A 27,589-nucleotide genomic window follows, 5' to 3' on the forward strand; every position below is an offset into this window, starting at 1 on the left:
TTTGTGGTGAATATACCAAGAGCAACTTGGGATTGCAAGCCCAGGCCCCTCTGTTTTGGGTTTTGCTTACCTACTTAGCACCATGGCCTTTGGAGAGTCACTTCTTCATACTGCTCATCTGAGTTAGAGCATCATCCTGAGATGACAGAGATGGCTCGGTGGGTAAAATGCTTGCTGCTCAAGCTGAGAAGCCAAATTTGCATCCCCTGAATCCATGCTGGGTGCAGTGGCAAGCATCCATGACCTCAGTGCCAGAAGAGTAGAGGGAGGATCCTCAGAGCCAAGTGATCTAGTCAAATCTGTAAGCCTTAGGTTCATCTCTCAGTTTAGTACAAAACATATCTCAAGATATAAGGTGGAAGGCACTAAGGGAAGATACCCAAATGTTCTCTGGCCTCCACCTGCATACCTACACGCAAGAACATATACATAGCCCCCCACCTCTCTCTCACACACACACCACCATCTCGAAGTAATGAAAATTAAAAGACAACACACACACACACACACACACACACACACACGCACGCACGCGCGCACACACACCTAAATACTTAGCAGCGTTTCCAGAAGTAGGAAACATGAAGTGAAACCTTAGCTACCTTTTAGGAATAGAAATATTTAATTTCTGAGTGTTCATGTGCAGATGGACAGGGCTTTCTACCTATTCAACCCCTTAAAAATAAGGAAGTCTGAAAGCTTTGAAAATGCTAGAGAAGAATGTCCTTTTTCTAGTCTGAGACTGGGTTTCTTTCTTTATTTTGGATGATATTAGATGGTTCCCTAATACTGCCAACTCCCCATCACTCCCGGCTGCTCCTGAGAGCAGTATCCAGCACCTGTAACAACATCTGTATTCCTGGCCCACGCTGACCACTGACCACTCTTCCCCCTCATTCCCTGATCACTGCCATGGCCTTCATCTATGAGGCCCCTTACCTGCCCCTCCCCATCCTAACTGGCCGCAGGCTGAATGTGTTTAATTTTCTCCTTCTCCATTCCCTACACATGTATGTGCGTGAGAGACACACACCTCTCACACATATGGATGCACAGGCAGCAGCACCACTATATTACATTAAGTACACGTTGTCATGGAAATCCACCATGCTAAATGGGGGCCAGAGAACTTTTGTTTCTTGTGTATACCTTGGGGCCAAGATGTCTCAAACATTATGGCATGTATTTTAAAAATCAAAATAATACAGACGTTTAAAAGTGGTGCTCATGACCCTCCATAGCACAAGCACATCTACGAAAAGGAATGCATTACTACATCTTACTGTGTGCTGAAAAGGATCCGGGACTCAGAGCAAATGAGGTGTCTTTGTCCCCAGGAAGGAAATGGTTGCCCTGAGCAATGCCATCAACATAAATGGTAGAAAATACATTATTGTGTGGCCTTTTAAAATGACAACTTGAATAAATAAGCCAGAATGTTATAGCATCATACTCATAAAACCATGGTTTTCCGATGGAAACAATAAAATAAAACCACCATTTCTGTAGTTTTGAAAAGACTATGTGATGTATTTTGGTCCTTGGAATCTCTTTATCTTAGAAGCTAGGAGCCTATTCTAAATAGACCATTGGGCATAGAAAATTAACGTCAGTATCAGTAGTGATAACCAATTTTTCTGTGTATTTCCATGATTCGCTGCTTGGATCAGAGCAACCCTAAGATCTTCTTCTCTTTCTGCTGACACAGCAAAGTCCTTTGTTTCAATTAAATCAGAACATTTACAGCATTTGTGTCAACAGTGTTCAACATTTGGAAAAGATTTTACTTTATACCCTTAAATTAAAATACGAAACTGTTTAAATAAGGGCACGGTGAGAACTCATCCAAGCCTTGCCCTTCACCCTGTCCCTGTCCCTGGAACTTGGGTTAGTCCTATCACCTCTGCATTTAGAACTTATGAAGAAAAGCTAACTCATTTGCTCTGAGTGTAACATTAAGTAACATAAAATATCCACTTTTTAAAAAGCATTGTGGTGTTTTGTACCATGGGACTGAATGCTCGGACTGTGGCTGTGTTTTGTACCGAGTTAAATGGCTAGAATGTAGTGGCTGTGCTTTATACACCAGCCTGAATAGCCAGGATTAGAAGCAAGTGTACTGGAAAACACTGGCAACTGTAAAACTACCAGACACCAGGCTCCTTGGCATCCTTTAGTTCACAAATGCAAGCACTGAATGAACAAAAGAAGCCACCAATCTTTAACCGGTTGTCCTATAGTGACTTACCACATCTTTGCCCCAAGGAAATAATACATAGAATGAATCCAAAATCTTCCCACGGGAACCTGCAAGCCTTTCCAAAACTGATGTTCCTCAAAACTGCCACTACTTACACCTTACCGCATACCCCGTAAACCAAGCCCCGTTCATTCCTGTAAAGTCTCAGAAACACTCTTGTTGGCAGTTTTCTGGTAGCAATTAAGACCCACTGAGCGTCTACCATGTGTAACAAATGGCCTTCACTAACACTGAGAGATGGGTGCTATTATACAGATGAACAGGCCAAGTGCAGCAGATGCAGAATTCTAACACATCTGTTCCAGACACAATGCTGTGTCTGAACCAGGCTTCCTCCCCTGCCGTCACCAGTAACTACTCTGGTCTTCCTCAGGTCTCATCAGCCCAGTGCACCCATACACATTGCTCTGTCTCCATGCAAGCACAGTGTCTTGGTCAGGGTTTCTATTCCTGCACAAACATCATGACCAAGAAGCAAGTTGGGGAGGAAAGGGTTTATTCAGCTTACACTTCCATACTGCTGTTCATCACCAAAGGAAGTCAGGACTGGAACTCAAGCAGGTCAGGAAGCAGGAGCTGATGCAGAGGCCCTGGAGGGATTTTCTTTATTGGCTTGCCTCCCCTGGCTTGCTTAGCCTGCTCTCTTATAGAACCAAGACTACCAGCCCAGAGATGGCACCACCCACAAGGGGACCTCCCCTCTTGATCACTAGTTGGATCTCATGGAGGCATTTCCTCAACTGAAGCTCCTTTCTCTGTGATAACTCCAGCTGTGTCAAGTTGACACAAAACTAGCCAGTACACAAAGTGAGGGTTATGCAGAGACCCTGAAATCTCCCACCTCACTGCTCATCAATCCACTTTCTAAGGCAATGCCACAGCTCCTCCTGCTCAGCCTCCCAAAGATGGACCAGGACTCTTCTTCAGTGAGGGTCCAGATGATTGCTCAGCTTAACTAAACCAAAAGCAGGTTTTCAAGAATCCAATGGACAGACTGCCAGTGGCTTCTGCTGCTCTGCCTAGTGGGGAGCTACCTCAGGCCACCAACCTGCCTCTGAATGTCATTTTCCCTTCATAGCTTAGCGCTGTTGTCTGCTCTGGTCAGAGAAGCTTCTCTCTGCAGTGGGCAGTGCACTAACATCGGTGAGCTTGCTGAGACTAAGGGGCTGCTGGAGATTCACCCCTAAGGTGATAGCTATACCAAGCCCTCATGGCTCAGGGTGTATCACAGACAGGGGCAAAGAGAATATCAGAGTCAGGGGCTGCAGAGATGGCTCTTTCAAGGCCCCAAATTCAATACCCAGGCTCACATGGCAGCTCACAACCACCTAAACTCCTGGCCCAGGAGATCTGATGCCCTCTTCTGGCATGGTTGGGTACTGCAGGCAAGTGTTGTTCATACATTCACAAAACATTCATTTGTATCAAAACACATGAAATTTTAAAAAGACTCTAAGAGCCAGAGCAATGGGTGAGTTGCTGTGCAACTTTGTCTTCTGGGCACAGACAGGACTTGTACTCATAAACTCACACAATGGCAACTATATACAACACGTACTTGCATAATTATGATAATCTCGTATGGTGTAGGGAGGGACTCAAGAGAGCCCAGCCCTCCATGAGGATTTACTGGCAGTTGGTGGTACCTGGGAAAGAGTAAGACATTTACTTCAGTGGTACAGGTCATGCCCATGGGCCAGTAAATAAACCCCGCCCATGTTCAGGTAATCAACCCTAAGCAAGCTCATTAAGTTATCCTACATAAAAATGAACACACTTAACTAAAAGAAAGCCTGACTGGGAAGAGAAAGAGGATCAATGTGAGAGAAGGGGACAGAAAGGTAGATAAGATCCAAACACATTAGACATCATGTGTATGTATGAAACAATAATGAGCCCCTTTATTGTGTGTGATATATATATATATATAAAGATATGGAAACATACTTATGCTTATATATTTAAATGTTTTATACTTATATGCAATTAATAAATTAAGTCCTCTGAAAAATAGTAGAAAGCATATGAGAACCTTTTGGTAGTCTTCATAAAACTGAGGTCAGAAGACACCACAAAAATGAGCTCACCACAACCCCCGTGACTTCTCTTATCAGCATCCCGCCTCGACATCCACATATATGGAGGGAGAGAGGACTAGGAGAGGTGGTCCTTTGAAAGGAAGGTGACTTGGGCTACGTAATTCTTACAGTGGTACACAATACACCCCATTCTTATGAACAAGTTCCTGGTTTGTAAGTTTACTGACAGTTCCAAGATCAAATCTCATGGCTCATTTTTAGTCATCTCTGGGCAAAATAAAGTTCCCAACTGAGGTCAAACAAAGCTGTCCCTTTATTTAATTCATATACAATTGAATGAAACTTTTTTTCTATCAAAGGTGGCTAGCCTGCCAGAGGCCAATACTCCATTCTCTCTCCCACCTCGGAAAAACTCTCCTGCTTGGTAAAGCTTTGTTTGCACAAAGGTCCTGCTGTGCTTCCGAAGGTTGATGAGCAGAGGTTGCTAGCCTCCGCCCCTTTCCTTCACTTCCTTCAACCCAATTACCATGAAGCCACATGACAGATTGAGATCCCAGCTCCCATCAGTGGGAGACACAGTCACCCACCACCTGTGTCAGAAGCAAAGCTAAGTGACCTTTCTGTCCGAGTCTGCTGGCTAGCTCAGTGTGGGTGGCGGCACACCCTTCTTTTCAGAAAGAAACTGTGTTGCCTTCTGGTTGGGGTACTTCTTTGTACAATACACAGCCCATTCTTTGCCAACACAGGAAACATGGAAGGTTTCGGCCCCCAATGTTACAAAGATTATGAAACGGTAAACAAGTATCCTTTTCACAAGCTTTCTTGCTACACTTTTCTCCTGGGGGTTTCCTTGATGATTCCAATGTGTAAAGACCTCCAAAGACACTGCTGTAGCTCTGCCAATGCTCCTAGAACAGCAAGGCTGTGTGTCTGCATTACAGACACAGCACGCTCAGGCTGACTCACCATGCTATGAGTTCAACAAGAATGAATCAGCAATAGACATCTACTACCAGATCAAAGCCGAAACACACATAAGACAATCCCATGTTCCTTTGACTATATATAAAGAAATTCATAATGGAAAACTGGGGAAATACAGAATATATTACATAGGATTACTAGCATTACCAACAAGTTGTTAAAATCAATACTGAAAAGGATGGTGGAAGAGCTTATAAGGCCTCACCCCCTCCCTGCGGGACTATGGTAAATAGGACTATTGGGGGAGGAGTGACATTTTTTTTTCAGTAGTGTAGCCCTGATCCAGAAAGTAACCTTGAGCAAGAAATTAACTAAACTCAGTCTCTCTCTCTCTCTCTCTCTCTCATGTGTACACACACATCACATACACCACACACCTGTAGGTGTGATTAAAGTTGGAGAGAAACATGTTAGAAATACGGATTTCAGCAGCGGAGTAGGTTAAAGAGAGGAAAATGGTGATGAACTCAGCTAAAATCCATCCTAGAAATGATGAAACTATCAAACATGTTTTAAAATAAGCAAAGGATTTAACAGATAAGGCAAACGCCACATAATGCAGGATCCAGAGGTGTTAATTCCTTGACACAAAGCACAAAGCACCTGTCTCAAATGCTATTCTCTAATCAACTATCCCTAGTCAGGAACACTTCTTCTTAAAAGATGAATTTTTGGTACAACTTTTAAGTTGTTATTTTTACGTGTTTTATATATGGTTGCTGCATATCTGCTGGAACTATTTTAGTCTGTCCTCCAATTATTTATTCCCATCCAGATGAAAATTTAAATAAAAACTATCCCCCATTCATCAAGATTGCTTCGGCTTTATTTATGGTACAGCCCAGACAAGCTTCTGGGAACAAGAACGTAAAATCCATTATAGTTTCTATTAATAATTATAGTTACTAATTGCTATGAGAACTTTTGGGATATGCTAACATATAGTTAAAGTAAGGCCAGCCCAAAAGCTGCTATAAATAGCCTTGCATGGTCTCACAGAAGTCATGAGAATTTTGTACTATGGAGGGTGGGAAAATGAAAATATGACTTTCAGATTTGTTAGGCGTTGTTAGTATCCACCCAACAGTCAAAGTCAGGAACTGTACACTTACATACATCTTTATATGTCATCTTCTTAATTACTTTTTTGGGATTATCACATTCAGACAATTATAACTCTTAAGGAAATCCCACACATGATTTTTGTTCAGTGACATGTCTGACACCGTACAAAGAGAAATAACGTAGCCCATGGAAATATAAGCACTGGGAAAGAAGGGGCCTGCCTTAGGTCGTGTGGCCAGGGATTGCTCACTGAGGTTAGAGCTGACTATGGCTGGAATCTCTGAGACCAAGCACGAGGCAATCCTGGGATATGCATGCTAACCAGGAGGACTGCAAATGTAAAATCGCTGAGGTAGTAGAATCCTACCACACTTGAGGAGAGAGATGAAGCCCTCGTGATTTCTGTGGAAGACAGATGAGAAAAAAGACAAAATAGGACATCAGAAAAGAAACTGGAGACAGTCACCGCCAAGTCCTGTAGGCCACAGAATGGGATTTCCATCTTTTTCTCTAGGAGACTGAGGAACAAAAGATACAGGTAAAATTACCTTATCATTTATTATTCAAATTCTGGCCACCTTGTTTGTGGAAATGGCAAACTGAATGGAATGCTGGGTAGGAAGCCTGGGGTGGCCTGAGGTAGACAGTATGCAGCAGAGAACAGCACCAGCCTGGTCGTAGCTGGATGCCCAAACCACTGAGCACAAGGCAGAGTCAAGGAAGGTGAGGAGAAGCTGGCTGTGCTAGGCAGGGGAGACCCAGAAGGCTGGAATATACAGCTGCAAAGCCTTAGAGTGGGGACCGGAAGGGGCCATTAGACAACAATGAAGAGGGCTGGCTATCTCCAGACAGCAAGTTGTCATGTGGAGAGTTGGGGAGACTCCAGAAGGAGCTTGTGAAGGGATGCCATGATGAAGAGGTTCAGGAAGCTCTGGGCAGACAGCCAAGTGCAGGCATTAAGTCAGCAGTAACAAGCTTAAGCAGAGAACAGTTGTTTGGGAGTTAACAGTGTGTAGATGGCACTTAAAGTGTTAGGACAGATGACATCGCTGGGGAGAAAAGGGCAGATGAAGAGAGAGAGCAGCAAAGACAACCCTGGGTCCTCTGAATCTGTAGTCAGGCAGGCAGGGACCAAGTCAGAGCCTCAGAAGTCCACTGAGGATGTGTCAGAGAAAAAAGGACGGTCCACCGTGACAAGCTCTGCCTTGGTCCTGAAAGAAGCCTTGTGACATTTCCTAGTGAATGCAGAGATGGGTGTTTGATAGTACAACTGAAAGCAGAGCCATGTGTATTCTCATAAATTCCTGAAGGAGGCTAAGAACAAGATCCCTGGTGGTCTAGTGAAGAGCAGTCAGCAGAAGCTAGAAGGTGGGTTCCTGCAAGACAGGCAAGCAGACTGCACGGTTAACATGCAAGAGACCCAGACACTGGCACAAAATTGCAAAGCCACATAAATTACCTTTAGGCTGGATCATGTGTATGACAGAAGAGCATCTCCATCCACGCTGCCCCAGGAAGCCTACTCTGATAGTTGTTCTAGGAAGCTGAATGTAAAATGCAATGGCACGTGAAAGGGCAGGGAGGAGAGGGCTCGCCCTAACCCCGGGTGAGCACCTGTACTGTTTCCTGCCAGCTGGGGTGCTATCAGCAGCATCAACCAACACCTGAGACAGCCTCTCATGATTTCCAAGGGTGGGGTTCCTGCTTTCCTTCCAGACATGATCTACCTTCAGTTTGTGAGTTTTAGTCACGTGAGACATAGTTGGTCTCTGCTTTCAACAGGTAGGCATCCTTTCCTCTCTGAACTACACAGCCCTAGGGCAGCTGATAAAGGTCAAAGGTCACTTAACACTAAAACCTGTGCGTTCTGAGGGTAACTCTTTCCTGTACATTCTTCTTACTTAATAAAAAGATCCGTTCATCTTAAATTAGCCAAGATAATGGAGGCCCTTTCTGAGGGTTTGTTTTGGTTTGGTTTTTTTGTGGTAGATGTCTGTTTGGCAGGCTGTCGACCAAGGTCAAATCCTATGCGTCTGAGGCAAGTGTTCTACCACTGGGCTACAGTCTGAGCCCTTGACAGGTTTTAAATTTCATAGCATTTATACAATATATTCCCAACTACGATAGTTATGTATGCAGTAAGTCTTGTTTACTTCTTTTGAGTAAGGTCTTACTATACAGCCCATGCTGACTTTGAACATTCACATATCTTGCCTCAGATCTGTGCCACCAGATTATGGGAATTTGTCATCATGTCTGCCAATAAAGCCAACTCTCTTGAACTTATTCCTACCTGGCTGGCAGCTGAGCCCCTCCCCAGCCCATCTCACCCTACTTCTGAGTTTAACATTTTGAATTCCACATTTGTCTCCCAGCTTATTCCAATTAGCACAATGTCCTCCAAGTCCTTGCATATTATAAACAATTAGATATTCTTTCAAAAGGCTCAACAGTTTTCCATTAGTTGCCAACTGATCCTGCATCTTGTTGAAGATTTTCTGTCTTATATGTGGACAAGGATTCCCTGCTGCCCACGGTGCTGTAGAAATGCTTGTGGGTGACCATTCTGGGGACAGGAACTCACTCAGCTATGACATCAATGTTAGGGGCACTAAACATTTCAGCAAATGGAGACTTTGCTGTCAACCGTGTTTGCATTCTATGGCTACCTTCTGGGTACTCATTAGTGATATCAATTTTAAATGTTCATTTACTGTAGTTTCTACTTGTTTAAAATAGTTCACAACGAAGTATCTGTCTGAGGGTGTGTCAACAGTCTAGAATAAGCCATTTTTATTTAAAGGAAATATCTAAAGATATTAACCCTTGCACTTTTAGGTCAGAAATCCTGATAAACTGCACTGTGCCTTCCTTACCTACTAGGAGGCTCACAGACTAACCCATCAGAAAATGCCAGCAACACACATGGCCTCGTGTGTCAGGCTTGAGAAAAGACACCTACACATGGGACATTTCCACTCTTTATGACATTTTAATAAAGGTGCTTATTGGCTTTTGAGTTATTGGAGTTTAATGAGGTCAATTTTTTCTTTTTAGGCAACATAAGAATGGACTCCAGGCCCTCTACTCCCTGTATATTCCACAAAACAGAATCTGCCCTCTACATTTTGACTTCACTTATAACTAAATGTCGATCTTAGTCTGATGTCAACCTCCAGGATAAAGGGTTGACAGTGATGATCATGACATATATGTACTAAAGGAGTCTGAGGCAGGGACAGCTTCTGCTCAGCAGACACAGAGCTTTGTGGTCCTGTCTGGCTCACCTCTCGCCACCCCACTGGAACCTAGAGCTGAGCTCTGACTTTATATCAGAAGATGAAAATTTTTGGAGGCAAGGATAAAAAGATTCGAGTATAAAAATACATCAACCAAGTTAAGTACAAAGAAAATGCTATTGCACGGGTTCTTCTGTTGCTCTAGGATCTGGAGTGGGAACGAAAGGCTGACATTGTAGAACTAGTGTTGACTGTGTTGCCAACAAGTCACCCAACAAGGTTGGGTTGCCAACAAGGACCCCAGTGTGGGTCATGCCACTCAGCCTCACAGGATAAGTAACACAGACAGAACTTCCTAAAGAAAGGACTATATCACAGATAGGTTTCAACTGTAAATGTAACTTTTATTGCCAGATGTAACTGTTGTCTCATAACTTACTACTGAATAAGCTCACCCTTTCGGGCTCTTTCTGAACTCTGGCTGGCTGGTTCAACTCAGCTGTTCTGGCTCAAACTCCTCTTCTGGCTGAATGCTTCAATCTGACTTCTCAAAGCTTCTCACTGAATCGCTCTGCTTGGCCTCAAACTAGCTCTGCCAATTTGTTCTAATCTTCTGGCTCCTTTGTATTCTCTGGCTTCAACTGCCTCTGCATGAACTCACAGATGAACTCAACTCAGCTTTAGTCACTGAACTAAACGGAACTGTACCAAACTGAACTGAACTAACCTCTACTGCACTGTCTGAATTTAAGTGAGCTGCCCTCAGTGGTTAGGGAGTAAAGGGAAGTACTAAGGGTGTGTCGGCATTCCAGCCAGACCATACAGACCTAGAAGGCCTTTGGATAATGATCCCTTGTCAGAACAATAATGTTGCGAGGTTAAAATTCCTTCACATTCAACCAAAATATCCTTAAAAGTCTGTCTCCACCTAAACTTTTAATATTCTTCAGATATTCAGATCCTATTGGTGAAGCAGAAGTTTTACCAAAAAGTCAAATTTTCAAAAGCGTTAAAAACTATATTTAAACAAAAATTTAATTTTTAAATACTTTTTGTCAGCACATTTTGAAGGCATGTTAATTCTTTGGCGCCACATAGGCCAGATGACACCTTTCCTCGTGCTTTAGCAGAAAGACAAGTTTGGTCAAACAAGGAACGGTGGACTTGGAAATTCCAGCCATGTTTCACAAAGGTTAGCTTTCTGGTTTGATTTTGCAATCTTTATTTGCTGACTTTATTTTAAAAATAATAAAATTGGCTTCCAATTCTTAGTTTTCTCTTTTTTTAAACTGACTTTAACTCCTGTTATTTTCGCTTTCGTAAGATAAACATCATTCCCAAAACTAACTGCACAAAGGTATGGGTTCTAGGGCAGGACAGACTAAGGACTATCAATAAGAGCATCTAACTCACACACAAATTATTTACTCCTCAGTGACTCAGCTCTGCTTCCATAAAAGGGAAGGGCAAGATGTCCTGGTAAAACCACATGAATTAGTGCACAAAAGGTGTGGGTGTCTGGCACATATTAACCTCTACTTTAAGTTTGGCTGTGATTGGTAGCATTATTAATTATTTAGAAGTTTCTTGAGTTTTTTGTTTTCCAGATAGTATCAGTGCCTGGAATGAGAGTGGAGAGCCATTTGTCTTTTTTCCTTTCTTTTCTTTTCTTTCTTTCTTTCTTTCTTTCTTTCTTTCTTTCCTTCTTTCTTTTTTTTTTTTAGTATTTATTTTATTTTTAATTGTGTTTGTGTATCTTTGTGTGGGTATATGCACATGAGTCTCAAGTAGGTGCCTACAGAGAGTGTTCTGTCCCCTGGAGCTGAGGCTACAGAGCCTACAGAGACCTGAGTGTGCTGTCCCTGGAGCTAGGGTTCTGTTCAGGTTTGAGCAGTTGAGTGATAAAAACTGAACACCCATCCTCTGTAAGCACAGTGTGTGCTCTAAACTACTGCGCTGTCTCTTCATTCCCCAAATCCTTTTACATTTCATTTTTCCTAGGAACTGAGGACCAACTAATTTCCTCCTAGTTCCCACCACAATCAGTGGACGCAACATAGATCATGTTTTGCAGGATGAAAAGACAGGAAGTGTTTATACGGGAAAAGGAAGTGTAAAAAGAACTGGATCTGATCATAGGATTTCTCATCATTCACAAAGGTGCCTGAACCAAATGGGAGACTGCGTGTTCCTGAAGGTAGGGCAGGAATGCCTGTTTCCTCTGTCAGTATTGAATACACTGGAGAAAGGCAGGCTTGGATTTGGTCCTGGAGGCTGAGCCAGCCATAACAAACAAGGTTAAAGTTGAGGCAGAACTCACATTTACAACTGTGTCATATGTCTGCTGTGTTTTAAATGTCAACAGGATTTACATATGGTGACACTGTACTTTAGAGAGATCAGAAAGCCAGGAAACAGAGCTCAGTGAAAGAAACTTACAACATAAATTGATGGTAAATAAGAAATTCCAGAAATTGGGGGTCAAGCAGAGGTTACTTTCCCAAAGTATAAGTGACGTTAACATAACATGCACATTCTTTGAAACCTGCAGAAATAGCCTTTTTTCGGAGATATTCTGAAAGCATACTGTTCCATGAAGTTACCAAAAGTAATTATATGAGAGGATTAGGCTGTTCAGAGTTTAATACAAGAAGCATAACCAACAGATGACAGAAGCGTAATTTCTTGTGATAATAGCAATCTAAACATTCTTTCAGGACTGGTATAAACAAGGACCGTGAGCATTCTCAGCACATGGCCTTGTGATAATACTAATGCATCCATCCCCCACCCCACCAGCAGAGATGGTTACGCACCTGCTGAGTCATTTTCAAGATCCCCTTCCCCGATTTTATCCAACTTCCTAGAGATGCCACCCATTCCTATCAGTGAACTAGACTATGTTACAGAGAGACTTGAAAGACATTTTTAACTGGTCACAGAGTTCACCAGAACAAAATGAAAGGACATTCTAGTGAAAATAATAAACATATCCCACCATCATGGCATGACAAGAGTCAAAAACCAGGACACTCTCCCTCCAGTACAGTCTAGTGAAGAAGATGCCAACTCCACCTGCTGACAGGAGCAGGTTAAGAAGCCGATACATTGTGGAATCTGCCCCATACTTCCCTCCAACCTAATGGCCACCCGTCATTCATATCAGCCTTGCTACAGTGACCTAAGAATACACTGGAGAAGTCCTTCCTGGCTAGTGTGTGTTTTATTGTAAATGTTCTCCCCTTCCAATTTACCACTGGACTATTGTGAACTTAAGCTTCTCCACTCAGCCTTTGATCTAGCAACTCTAGTACAAAAATCAGTATTGTTCCATTCTAATCCAGCAGAAAGAGATTTGCATTTTAAGACTATTCTGCATAAGGTATTTGATAAATACTGGTGTCTTTATTCTATCATCCTTCTTAGACCACCACCAAGACACATGCCCATTTTTTGAGTGTTATCATAACTATGAACAAACATAATTGGAATTGGCTAAACAAACAAAATTTTCATTGGACCAAAGCTATATTATCAGCTTTTTTATAAATATAGGGAAGTCATGTATTAATTTGGTATAAGAAGAGGATTCTCATCATACATACTTGGTAATGAGTACTTGGAATTTCCTTTGAATTTTGTGACTACGCTCAATATGCCTAATTTAGGATTTTCCTTAAGGAGTGACACACAATAGCAAAACAAAATTGGATATGCATGGATGAACAAGTCTTTTTTGTTTTTCAAAAACAATTTTTATTAGATATTTTTCTTCATTTACATTTCAAATGCTAGCCCGAAAGTTCCCTATACCCTCCCCCTAGCCCTGCTCCCATACCCATCCACTCCCACTTCCTGGCCCTGGCATTCCCCTGTACAGGGGTATATAAAGTTTGCAATACCAAGGGGCCTCTCTTCCCAGTGATGGCTGACTAGGCCATCTTCTGCTACATATGCAGCTAGAGACACGAGCTCTGGGGGTACTGGTTAGTTCATATTGTTGTTCCACCTATAGGGTTGTAGACCCCTTCAGCTCCTTGAGTACCTTCTCTAGCTCCTCCATTATGAGAAAAGTTTGGAGCTGAGACAGAAGGAAAGACCATCCCGAGACTGCCCCACCCCAGGATCCATCCCATAAACAGCCACCAAACCCAGATACTATTGCATATGCCAGCAAGATTTTGCTGACAGGACCCTAATATAGCTCTCTCTTGTGAGACGATGTCAGTGCCTGGCAAATACAGAAGTGGATGCTCACAGTCATCTATTGGATGACAACTCTTATCTGTTGCTGTCCCCTGGAATATAGGGTAAGCATGCCAAGTGCAAAAGCTGCTATCAGTAATACCTATCGTGTATTTTCAAAATAGCTGCAATTCTGAAATAAGATTAGACTTAGAAATGGGGACTAGGGTTCGGGTGTAACTTGGCACTAGAGGGTCTATCTGCCTTTGCTTCTGATTCTGCATACTGACTAGGGTGAGGAGAGTAGTTCACTCAGAATTAAATAACTATAGGCTTGCAAACTCTGAGAGATTTATACTGTAAAAAGGGGAGCTACTTTTCTACTGGGAATGAACAACCAACAGTTTAAAAAATTATGCCATAATGCCTGTGGATGTCATGAAAATATATTCTAAGGCACCATGCGCCCACTTCAGTCTCTGCAAATGGTCAGTGACTATAACTTGGGATGTAAATATCAAGGATCATGTATAATGTGACATCTTTCACATTATACATGGTACTTAGAGCACACAAAAGGAGGACTCGTGGGTGGAAATTTGAAGAGGAGAAAGAGAATACAAAAAAGTAGTTTTGGGGGAGAAAAAAATAAAGAGAATGAAACAGGAAGCTGTAATGGGAAGAAGAAAGGCATGTTGGAACTGGTAAGAAAAACCAGGGAGCAAAGCTGGCAAGAGCCAGAAGGCGAGCACTGTGTTATAAGCTGTCTGACTTCTTGGGTCCCTCAGCCTGTGGGCAGTGATCCCCACCGATAAGTGGTGCTATTTCAAACCTCTGCCAGCTTAGCAGACTAAAAGAAGTCCTTTAATCAATAGAACTTAATTTAAAAAATAAAAATAAAAAAATAAAAAAATAAAAGCTTTGTTTGTCTAAAGGAAGCTGGTTTAGCATTAAAGGCATACTGGAGTTTTAAATGTTCTCCTGGGCAGAACCTTGTACCCTCAGACTGTGTCCTACAGTTGAATCCTACCAGGCATAGATCTTAAAGGAAAAATTATATGTAGTCTTCAAGAATCTCATATTTTAAAAAAACTTAATCAAGCAGCGTGCAGAAAACGCTTTCAAGAAGCTCCCCCCTGGAGGATCCGGCCAAGGCGTGGTCTGCTACTCTCCAAACTCCTTCCCAAAGGCGGGCGCGTCACGGGGACGGCCTGTGAGCAGACTTTTTAAGTCATGCACCATCTTTACTTTTTAACACTTTATTTTATTTTAAATCATGTGTCATCAAGGGTTGGGGACGGGGGCGTGCATGTGACTGCAAGTGCTTCCAGAAGTGCCTGTCAGCTTCCTCTGGTAGAGAGAGCGAGGGTTCCTGGGGGCTGCGAGCCCTTGATGTGGCTGCTGGGAACCGACCTCAGGTTCTCTGCAAGAGCAGCCTGGACCCGTAACTTCTGAGCAGTGCTTGGTATTTAAAAATTAATCTAAATTTCTAAAATATGCAATATACTCTATAAACTTTTTTACTTTTGCTTACCATGGATGAGATTGAAATTATATTTTGGATTGAAATTATATTTAAGTCTGATTACTTTATTAATGAGTCTAAGATCAGGTAATATAGATTAATGTCTTCATGTAAATGAAAACTTTGATCAATTGGCTTCCTTTCTACCTGCTTTGTCAGTTATGTGACTCTAGCATGAGCCTTTCTCCCTGGCTCACAGGACCTCACTCACACAGTCTGAACGCACTACATCCTCTTTCTTTTCTGGACTGAGTGAACAGAAGCCCAATTATTCTGTTTCTGCAAAACATACGGGTCTTTACAAATCCTCTCAATTCCAAATCTTCACACAATACTGGTCCCTCAGTTCATGGCTTTCAGATGTGAAGCTTCGCTGAAGTGAAAGGTTGTACCTCAGCAAATAGTTGGGAAGATTAAAGATGTAATGAGTCCAATTAATTAAAATTAACAATTATCCAAATTAGCATTAGATATTATCAGAATGAAATGGTGGCCTAATGTGTAATCGTTCCAAAGTTAGGGTTACAGATGATCCTATGAAGTTGGCCAACTCTCAAGAACAGGGAAAGAAACAAACAAAAAAATCACGTTTAAATGTTTTCTTTTAACTGTATCAGTCAGTGGAAAGTCTGGAATCCACTTGTACTTATTTGAGAAACCTGTTAAAATATCCAACATCCTCTTAGAGATAAAAAGAAATGTTTATTGGAGTAAGGCGGTTTGTGACTATAGAGGTACAAGTATCTTTTATTTTTAACATCTAAATAAAACAGTCATTCAAAATAAACATTCACAAAAATGAAGGGAATTATTCTAAGTTCTGTGGTGCTATGCATGGAGTAGAGTTCTGCCCAGACGAGAGGCTTTAGATTAGCATTCCAAACACCTGGGCTTTTTTTTTTTTTTTTCAGCTTGAGACTGGAATTAAAACACACAGAATATAAATTGCACAAAGCAGGATTTATATGATTTCAAAAAAATATGAACCACACCAGTAAACTATGAGTGGAATAAACCGAGGAGAGTAAGATAAAATATGTAACAAGTGAGACAGAATTCTCTAAACATCCAATTTGCATAGACATATGTGCACAGGGCACAGGTGCACTTCACTTAGAAACTGCATGTGATGAATACATGTGCTGATTCCCGACTCTAAAACATAACCAGGAAAAGTGGCCATACACCAATCAACAATAGTTACATTAGCAATCAGAAATGACTTTCATTCAAATAGTATCATCATTCCCTTAAAGGGAACTAAGCCTGGGGTGTATTTTCAAAATAAGTCTAAGAAAGACTGTATTCTGTTCTTTAAAGGCCACTATATCATGCTTTCTTTGAAAAAAAAAAAAAAAAACCAGCAACCAGTTGGCTGCAGAGCACATTTCCCTACAAAGTAGTAACTTTAATTATTACAACAAAGCAGCCCTAGCACATCGTCCTGATTATGCCTTTTAAAGGGGAATGTTCAGTTTGGGCCTTAGGAAATTGATTCTCCTGCCTTCCCAACAATGTCGCGTGTGAAAAAATGATGGAGTAGAAAAATGGAATCAAAAAATCACCGATAGTAATGTTGAGTCAACAAAGTGCAGAGCAATGCTCCTTGTCCACCATCGCCAACTTGATTTTACTACAGACATGTTCTTACTGCTGATTCTTCCCTTCAGTCGGGTATTGCTGAGCCTATTTCTCATGGCTAATGAAACACTGCCTCGCTTTATGCTACCAAAAGAACAGGGATTCCATCTCCATATCATGGTAAATTGCCTTCTGAAGGCTGAAGCATTAGGGCAGGCTCATGTGCTTTGCTCTACAATGCTCTTAGAGGATGCCTAGCTTCACAATGGTGACTGCGTAGTCTGTTACATGGTGGGCAGGTTCTTATCTGACATGAATTCCAAGATGTCAAAAAGCTTTTCTGTCCCCAAGTAAATTATCTGCTTTCCCAGAGATATTAGCTGTTCGAAGCAAAGAAGAATAAACATCTTTCTGAAGTTTTAAGTAAAACTGGAAGAAAGTAACATTCACAATTCTCTGTAAATTAACTGGACAACAGGAAAGGGGGGTTGCAAATACATGGTAATTAGCCACCTCCGGTTGTTTGTGAAGAGGAGGTATGATCACAGAGCCAGCTGCAGACTTCAGCTCAGCCCCCACAGGTCTCACAGAACTGAGCTGGTCCCTAGAAGAAACAGAGCATCCTTGGGTGTGGCAGGGAACAGAGATGGCTCTGTGACTGAACCACTTAGACTGAACCACTTTCCTCTTCCAATTGTTTGGGAATTTCTACAAAAAAGTCTCAGATTTGAAGTCTAGAAATCCCATTGGGAAGTTGAGTGTATCTTTGGATACCAGAAAACTAAAGCATTCAAATTCTGAGGCCTTTCTAATTCAACACTAAGTAGGTGGTACCTTTTTGCTCAACTATGTCCTGTGGTGTATCCATGAGAAGAGATCATAGTTTGTCTATGACTAACAATGCCATAAAAAGCCTTCCTGTATAACAGAATTTAAAACAAATAGGAAGGAGATCCTGACTCTCACCCTTTGTTATGCGATAGAAGCTCATTAAGTGAACAGATTTACTACTTACTGTTAGAAATCTTGACATTTCTATCACAGGCTTAGACTCTTTAGTACTATATGACTCAAAGACTTTCAACGGAGATCTTTAAATAAATATAATTCATACAAGAATGTGTGACTTTGGACCACTTGTATTATACACTGCCACGCAGCCCAAGCCTCAGAGAGGAGCTGACATCTCCATTAACCGTCTATGGTGGGTGCCGATCTACTTGCCAGCTCTATCTCAACACAGTCATAAGGGGGAAAGAAAAAGGAAAAAAACTCAAAACTACCAGCTTTCCACCCAAATTCCATTCATCCAAATCCCCAAGCTTGATGGAAATCTAAGACAACTCATTTTTTCCTGACCTAAGTGCTGCATTTAAAAGATTTAGAAGGCTAGAAAGAGATTCTCAAGCCCATATTTTACAGATTTCCTTACATAAGTAGGCTTTTGGTCAAATGACCTCCTCCTGCTTTCAACATTCATCAAAATGAGTCAACCACAAATGTATTTATTATGTTTTCCTATAGTGAGTCAATTCTTACAGATGCTATTTTTTCATTTCCAAAGGCTTAATAATTAAAAAGCCACATATATGTATAATTTCAGTTTTAAGCATTTCTCCTACCTGTAGAGCATTTTATAGGAAAAACACTTACTGAAGGCCTAGAGTTATACAGCTGGTTCCCAAAGCTAAAACTTTGATACAATATTTAACAGGAATTTAAAATGGCGTTACTCTAATAATTTGACCTTTCAATAAAATCCCTCCATCTTTTCTGGTGGCATAAAAGAGGTTCTAATGACCTGTTCCCTACGATGTCCAGTCTGAAATAATGCATTCGTTCCCCTCTTTTCAGGCTTAGTGACATGACTGTAGTCAGGCTGTGGTTCATCTGCCAACTTTACAGCAAACCCAAAAGCTGTAGACGGTTATTCTCAGTCTCACTGATACTCCCTTGAGCGGTGCTGTACAAAGGGTCTGTGTGGTGGGGGCTGATGCGGCTCTGTCATCAGAGACACCCCTCACAACTTGACAGGAGCACCTTTTAGACCAGCCTTCACTCACTCACCGACTCAGGCTCTCACAGATAACCGGCTACACATCTGCTAGGGGGCACGCCGAATGACCACTGTCTCAGTCAGTCTGTAGGTTAGGTCTGGGTGGTCACCACACTGGCATTCCTTTCACTGCAAAGATTTCCATGATCTCAGAAAAAGCACCAGGTAACTGTTGGGAAGGACTAGTTACAGAAATTGATTTCCTAAAATTAAATTATAAAATTGCAGGAACAAGGCTGCCACCCCTCTGAGGAAGTTGTTAAAGTCACTGGTTTAAATATCTAGGATGCACATACTCAGCCAAGGCATTTGGAGGTGGACAGGAAGGTTTTACTGAAACGGAAAACTCTGAAGCAGTTTTACAAATTTTTCACTTCCAAATCTATGTGAAATGCCAGCCACCTTCTGCTCTGTCAACACCTGTAGCCTATTACAGACAGACAGCATCCGTGGGATGGCATGAGTTCACTCAATGATAGTTTATGTCATTGGGTATAAATATTTTATGGAAAATTTCCAATTTAACATTTCCTATCATTAAGAAGTCCCAGTATGAAGACAGAAAGTAAACATGGTTTATCTCCCACATATTTCACTTGATTAAAAGTATATGTACTACACTAAATTGCTCTTCTTGTAGCTAATTTTTATTTTTGAGTAATGTTTTAACCTCGATGAAGGACTGCATACTACATTAAATTACTCTTCTTGTTGCTAAAATTCAATTTTGCAGTAATCTTTCACCTCGATGAAGGATTGCATACTGATCCCTTAGGAGAGGGATCGCCTTTGTGGTGAGAAGCTTGTAGCTCCTGCCAGGGACTTAAAGCTGTGCAGACACAAGTGATTAGTAAGCATCACCCAGACAATGCTAACAACAGCAAGCACCAAGCTAAAAGTATGAAGGGGATGACAGAAATCATCAATCACTGATATTTTAAACGACTCTTTAAAAGAATAAAGGGTTGGAAACAGCCGCTCTGTTTCTTGAGGACAGATCACTAGGGACTCCTGGCTGCAGAGCAGCGGGAACTTTTAACTGGCCGCCGGCATGGGCAGCCACCGACCAAAGTGCTCCAATCTGTCGGCAGCTGGCCGGCAAAATCCAGTGACAACCCCAGCGCCACCTGGGGACCCACCAAGGAGGACCCAGAACAGGACAAAAGTCTGGAATCTAAGTACTGGGGTTAGGAAAACACGATGCGCAGGTTCCGCAGCTGCAGGGAGTGAGGGGGTGGGGGTGGAGGGACAGCAGTACCCAAAGCTTGTGTGGCCTGTCACATAAGCACCAGTTTATCCCGAAATGTGTTAGGGGACAGTTGAAATCCCAACTCAGGACTCCATTCTCCACTAACTTTGTTCTCTCTCCCCAGGCAGCGCACCCCGCTGAGGTAGGAGGTTGTCCTGGTCTCCGGCCGGCTGGCCCCTGGGAAGAAGGAAAAGGATGGAAAGATGCGCTCGCGGGCCACCGTGGCGCCGTAGGGATGCCGTGGTACCTACCATGGTATTCCTGTCCCGGTACGTAGTAGGTGGGGTTGCCCGCAATGTGCAGGGAAATGAGCACCTCGCCCTGCTCCCCATCCCCTTCCAGCTCCCCGTGGTGGGTGCACAGGAAAAAGAAAGGCGAGAAGCGCGGGTAGTAGCCGGTGGCCGCGCGCGCCCTCAGCGTCGCCAGCAGCAGCAGCACAGCCAGGACGAGAGTCCGCGGCGCCCAGCAGCCGCGGTCCATGCCGCCGCGCTCCGTGCCGCCGCGCGCCCCGCGCGCTCTCTCATCCACTTTCGGAGGCACCGGCACGGAGGAGCCGCGCGCGGGGAAGGCGAGCCGGCGGCGGGCTCGAGCCGAGCGGGTCCGGGCAACCGAGCCCGCGGGGGGAAGTTGGCGGGAGACCGAGGCTCCCGAAGTTACTTTGGGCCGCGGGAGCGAGAGCGCTGGGGGGAACCGGGGCCGCGGGCGCCGAGAGCGCGTCGTCCGCCTCCGAGCACCGCCACCGCCGGTGTGCACGCGACGCCCCTCGGCCGGGCTTGGGAAAGTGCCCGCCCCCTCCGCACCTTCTTAAAGCCCCGGGCGCCGCCCCCTCCCCCGCCGCCGCCACACGTGTCCCAGCCGCGCCCCCGCCCCCGCGCCCGTCCCCGCCCCCTCGGGCTCTGCCCGCACCTCGGGCTGCGCCCGGAGCACACGCGCGCCTCCCGCCCACCCACTGCCCGCTCCGCCCGGAAGGGCAGGGCTGCTGGGCCGCTGCGCGAACGACGAGCGGCCGGAGACCGACGGGCTGCCCCGGGGAACCGGAACCCCGGGCTCACGGCTGCCCGTTCTGCGAGGACGCGCGGGGAAGCCGAGGGCGGCGGGGACCACGCTGTTCTTTGTCTACGCCGGCTGCAACCCTCGCCCCTCGGGGCCCGCCGCCCCCCGGTTCCCACGGCCAGCGCTTGTCCTGGGGACCCTCCCGCCAGTGGCCCCAACCGCGACGGTGCCCCGCGCGCGCGAGCCCTTTCCAGTCAGGCCTCGCGGCCCCGTCGCTGCCCTGGCCGGGGTCCTCAGTGGCAGCCAGGCTGAAAGGGAGATTGGGTGACGGTGGGATTGCCACCTGGAGTGGTGCGGGGCCAGATCGTCGGGCTTCTTGGCCATGGGAATTGTGGTGAGGGGACCCGACAGGCGAGCTTCGCCGGACTCTGCCTTTACGCGCTGCTACGGGATTCCTCGGACGGAGATGGGGGTAGTAAATTTTAGGTCCGAGTTTATTACTTCTACATGTCATGCATGACCACTGTCACTGGGGTGGGGGAGGGGAAGGCATGCAGAGGAGTGGCTGGCAGCAGCAATGAAACCGGCGTTAATGAGCTATCTCACGCAGGACTGCGGGCAAGTGAAACCATCCAGAAGCACGTTTTTTTTAACCGAGCACCGCTGGCAGGAGCCCCGAGGCACCCAAAGACGGGAGAACACAGCTGCCAGGTTTTAATGCATTTCTCCAGGCTCAGCACCAAGCCAAAATAAGCCTTGCTTGTAAAGAAACCAGGAAACAGTAATGTCAGAAATGGTAGTCTTCGCCTGAGTTTGGGAGAAGGGCATCAGAAGGCAAGATCCAAAGGGAGACCTCTGTGGTAATTTCATTGCAAAAGATTTCTTTTCTGCCTCATGCACAGTTTCAGCAGATAGGAAGGACCTAATTGCCTGTTGGTCTCCATTACTTCCAATCTTCCCAAAGTTCAACAGCACACATATTCATACACGCGACTAATATTATACTGGAGCAAAGTGCCATGCAGGCTACACAGACTTGTAGATCATTAGCCTAATGTAATCCTAACACCACCACCGGAAGAAGCAAAACTTCCCCCATTTCACAGGGGAGAAATCAGAATAGCTTGCCCCAAGTAAGACGAAGGCTGACCCTAAAGATGCCTGGCCTGCCACTGTCTACAGCCCGAGCTCTGGAGGAAACCAGCACGACCGGACCACCTACTTTGGGCAGGCCCTAAAGACATCTTCCTCCTCCTCCAACCTAGATTAGGTTCGGTTTAGCTGCAGCAGCCATTATGATAAAGCTTGGCCAGAGCAGCTGTTTAAATTCAAATTCAAATTCTTCAGTCACATTAACCACATTTTAAAATAACCCACAGCTACATATGGCTAGCAGGTATTGAATTAGTGCAGACTTACAGCACTGTCATATACAGAAGAAAAAAGGCCAATGTAAGGTCTAGCCATTCAGTTATATTTGCCAACTACCTCCTATATATATATATACCAAAGGGTTGGATGCCATTCTCTGAGCTGTAGCCGACATGTGCTGGACCACATGGAACTCAAAATCTAGTGCTGGGAGAGGGTAAATTCGAAGAGTAGAAAAAAATTACTTCTGATGGAGGTAAATGTTAGGCAAAAGCAAAACAGAAATATATGGTCTACAGGGCAAAGAGTGTGCTCTCCGCCGAGACGTCAGGAAAAGCTTCCCTGACAGAGTGCAGGGAGAGCTGGGACTTTTCAGTGTAGACCGCCCTGTGAACATGTGGGCTTGTGGGAAGAACGCTGCGACCAGGAAACCAGAGTCCAAAGGCCCCGAAGCAGCACTGTGCTTGAACATGCAAGGCTCAGGAAAGGCAGCGGAAAAACAGGAAGGATGCTGGGGGGCTGAAGCAACAGATTCGGAACACCTGGTAATGGGGAAACTCGGCCAGAGATGATGTGAGTAAAATGCCAAAAGTTAGGTTTGTGGCTTCTCGCCAGCTTTTAAATACATACATACATATACATATATAATAAAGTATTTAATTTATAGCACAGTTTCTAGCACACTATGCAAGAATGTTAACTCATTCTTTAGTTCACCACATGATAATTGAACAACTATAGTATGCAAAACCCTTTGTTAAGCTCAGGGAAAAAGCAGTTCCTGCCCCGTGGATGTTACCTTTCAGTGGGAGAGACAGATACCAATTACTATGATCAATTATAGTTACAAAATTGATACATACTCTTGGGGAAAAGAGGGCAGCATTGGCTTAAGTGAGGAAGGAGCTGACACTAACGATCTACAAGAAGCTGACTTAATAAAGAAGGAAGTATCTCTGGTGGGGGTCGGGAGGGAGGGCAAAGCATCTCTGTGCAAGAAAGAACCTGGCAGAAAGGAGATGAGAGCTCTTGACACTGGTGCAGATGGAGGAGCTACCAGTGCAAGCAGTGCCAATTGCTGTGGGATTTGTCTCTTTATCCTGAAGTTAATAAGGGTGGGGCAGGGAAGACATGGTAAACCAGTGCCCATTGTGGTCATTGCATGCACCTAAAAGAGCAATCCCATTATACAGCAGTGAAAGTAGATGCCAGGGATAGGTGAGACTGCAACCAGTTAATGCAAGAGTTAATGATTCACAAAGATGAGGGAAAAGAAACTGAGAAGCACCCGGGTCCACACCTATGGGCCTGGGTAGTAGCCTGGGTGATGGGGTTGGAGATGGAAATAAAGGGAACAGATGTGTTTAGGACCACTGACTAAGTTGTGGCCACCAGGGAAGCTAATTTTTTTTAAGTCTTTTGTTTTTTTTTAAGTGAATAAAGTAAAATAAACATATCAATGAAGTGTAAAAGAAACATTAAGTATAAAATGTGACCTCTTCATTTGCGCTGGAGAGATGGTTCATTGGTTAAGAGCACTGACTGTTCTTCCAGATGAACCAGACTTCAGTTCCCAGAGCCTACATGATGCTCGTGTCTGTTTCAGGAGATTTGCCGCCCTCTCCTTACCTCTGCATGTGCCAGGCATACAAGTGGTTCACAGACACACTATGGGCACAGATAAAACAGTAAGTTATTTTTACACAGTGTCTGTCATGCAGTGCCCTGGGTAAGCTGCACCCATAAAGCATTAGACAGCAGTTTCCACAGCCATTTGAACTATCACTCTTCCCCAGGGCGTGGAGCGGACTTTCAGCAGGGTGTTTGGGTTGATTTTTTTTCTTTTGCCTGTTATTAAATTGTATATAAATGGAATTATACATTATATTTTATTTCATATCTGGCTCCAAGATCATGGCTGTGAGAATATGCTATTGCATATGGCAAAGTATTATTCATTCCTATGGCTACACATCATAGACCAAATCACCATCCGTTATTAATACAGTTTTGAGTTGTTTTCATTTGAGAAATATGTTTAAGTTTTGAATATTGCTCGGCTCTAAGCACTGTGGCTTAAAACACTCTTGCACACATCTTTTGGTGAAACAAATCTATTTGTTCCAGATAAGAGAGGGAAGGTAGACTGTTGGGGAAGGGACCTATATCAATACACTGCTTCAGCAGAAATGAAGAGGAGTCCTTGCATGTGGAAGGTGACGTGAAACCCAGGAGTCCCTAGATAACAGAGCATCCAGCCCACCCAGCTCTTTGATACATCTGCTCACTTTGGGAGTCCTTGGATTTCCTCATGTGGGGCATGGGACAGGAGATAAAGCTTTGGTCCCAGGTGGGGAAGAAGATAGGGCCGTGCTACTCAGAGTGGCTTTAAAGATCAGTTCACACACACTAGTGCTGGCCTGGAGATATCTACAGAATGGGGTGTTTAGAAACCTTCACAGTAACTCCCAAATGGTGTTCTGTGTTTATAGTAATTCATCTTAATTATACTCTATGAAAGTGTCTGTCTGTGAGAGATTACAAAAAGTTCACAAGGCATGAGGATATACGTACATAAAGCTGTGACCCATCCCCAAATCTCTAGACCCTCAGGAGAAGAACGAACTAGAAAAAGCATGTTTTCTGCATTGATCTTAATCTCCACAGAGAGTAGAGACTCCAGGGAACCATCTCTCTCAAATTTAAAACAATAGTTTAAGAAGTTCTGGCTCCAATCACACTTTCATTTCACTGGAACGGTCTCAAGCCAAGAATTTGTCTCCTGTGTTTAAAGGGTCTCTACACACCTTAAAATATCCCTACGCAACTTGCAGAAACGAGTCCAAAGCATCTCTGGGGAGGAAAAGAGCAAAACCTCCAAGTCAAGCTTCAAAAATTCCAAAATCTAAGGAGTTGCTCACAATAAAAAATACCAATGAATGATTCCAAGCAGCCGACAACCAGAACCAGGTCAACAAAGGCCTCTGGTATTAGCATTATCAGCTATCGATGTAAAGTTAAGTAACATTTCAAAAGCAGAACTAAGAACAGAGGGATCATCCAGAATAACCAGGTAGTCTCAAAGTGAAAAAAATATATGGTAATTAAAATTTTAACTCTTAAGGACAAGGGCATCTGCCTCTAACAGGATGGGCTACTAACTGGCTCTTCACAGAAAGCAACTCAATCCAGCATAAAATGTGATTTTAAAGGATTACTAGGTTTAAAGGAAGTAAAGAAGACCTGAGTTTTAAACAGAAAGAAAACTCCTCGCTGCGTACCTTGCAGGACCCTAAGCAAAATGTGCTGGTCTGTGTTCTGAGTGTGGGAAACCAGTCCCATTTACATCCTTGCTGTATTTGCTGGAACCACGTGAGAGAATGCCCAAAGAGTCTACACAAGGACTTTCCAAATCAGTACAGTGGAAAGTCAGTACAAGGCAGCCGGCCCTGCGCATCAAGAGAGGACACTGGGCTTTTCAAAAATGTGCTAAGGCTATTGGTTATCTACAGAAAATAGAGTAAAATCAGACCCGTGTTTTCCCACAGGTTCATAAACTTTCCCACAGTTCATAAACTTCTTACAAGTCTCAGAGAACCTAGAAACAGCTTCACGTAGCAATACACTTTAGTAAATTGGAAAAATATGTAAGACATTTTGATAACAACTACCCATCTCTATCTTTTCCTAACTCCTCCAACACATTTATCTTTATTTATTAAGCCGACTGCCACAAGAGTGACAGACAGCTTTTTGGGTGTAGCTAAATAGAAGTTGGCTTGGAAAATAATCATAGTTTAGTGGATATTTAGGTGGTTTGCATTAAATTTGTGGTTGCTTATGCTGTTAACAAATGACTTTAAGGAAGGCTCTTGTTGTCCACTGTTGAACTAACTGGAGTCACGACATGTAGGCTCAGATGAGGATTACATGTTGGAATGAATCTTGTGAGCCTAGCTCCAGAAGTATGTGGACTATGGAGGAGTTGGCTAGGTGGGAAGTTCTGAGCCAAAGCTGATCAGTGGGAAGTAGTCCCCTTTCCCTCTGACACTTCCAAGTGTAGTGCAGCATTGTGACAAATTCCTGTCATCCTGCATTTCGGAGGATGACACAATAGCATCCAGGAGAGCCTAGGCACAGAGGGAGCTCCAGGCCGGCCTGGGCCATGGCAGCTGTCTCAAGACAACAACAACAAAGGTGTGTCAAGGTGTTTTCTGTCAGGAATACATGAAATCATCTGTTTTTATTAAGCTGCAGATACATTGTGTGTGTGTGTGTGTGTGTGTGTGTGTCTGAAACACGTAGTTTAACTCAAATAGAATGACTATATAGTGAAATAAAGTCACAAGTCCACAGTCCCTACTATCATTCATCTGGCATAGGTAAAACTCTGTAAGTGAAGGCTCCTGTTTCATGACCTCAAATCTACTGAGTCACATGAGCAGTACCTGTGACACACATTGTTCTGATAGTTCCAGAAAATGGCTCAGAAAACTGATAACAATGTAAGAAAAATTAAAGAAGAAGTATTCAGATGACAAATTTTCTGACACATTCCTTGGTAAGACATCGTGTGCAATATTAGCTTGTGTCATTTCATGATATTCTCTTTGACTGGGAAGCAGTGACTTTTCTAAACACTTCATATAAACAGAATCATAAACTTTTTAGGTCTGTGTTTAGCTTCTTTTGCTTAGCACAGTATTTTGAAGTTCATTCATGACGTTGAGAATGTCAGTAATCACTTTGGGAGTTTTAGTGTGTTTTCTGGTGCTAGAGGTAAAACACGGGGCCTCACACCTCCTGTGCACTGGTGTGCAAGTGTCTGATCACTGAGCCACATTCCAAGGTCAAGTTTATTTCATTGCTGAAGTAGTATCCTGATGGATAGCACTCTCTATACGGTGTGCATACTCGGTTCTCTCATGTAGATACTTAGATGTACATAATGTGGAGCAGAGGTTCTCAACCTGGCCTATGTGATCAGCCTCTTTGATAGACTGATGGGGTTCATGGGGGCTCTTCTTAGGTTAATGCTGAGA

General features: G+C 43.7%; 1 protein-coding gene across 3 annotated transcripts in view; it reads right to left on the reverse strand.

Moving 5' to 3' along the window:
* Reln (reelin) overlaps window positions 1-20,955 on the reverse strand; it is a 438,806-nt gene extending 417,851 nt beyond the window's left edge. For 2 of the 3 annotated variants that reach the window (XM_021163945.2, XM_029477127.1), the window contains exon 1: window positions 20,435-20,955. In XM_021163945.2, coding sequence (XP_021019604.1) covers window positions 20,435-20,663 — 229 coding nt within the window. In that variant the 5' untranslated portion in view covers window positions 20,664-20,955. The remainder of the gene's footprint in view (window positions 1-20,434) is intronic. The other variant, XM_029477128.1, reaches the window with a different exon arrangement.
* Between the last annotated feature and the right edge of the window lie 6,634 nt (window positions 20,956-27,589).

Source organism: Mus caroli, chromosome 5 (assembly GCF_900094665.2).
Source record: "Mus caroli chromosome 5, CAROLI_EIJ_v1.1, whole genome shotgun sequence".
NCBI lineage: Eukaryota > Metazoa > Chordata > Mammalia > Rodentia > Muridae > Mus > Mus caroli.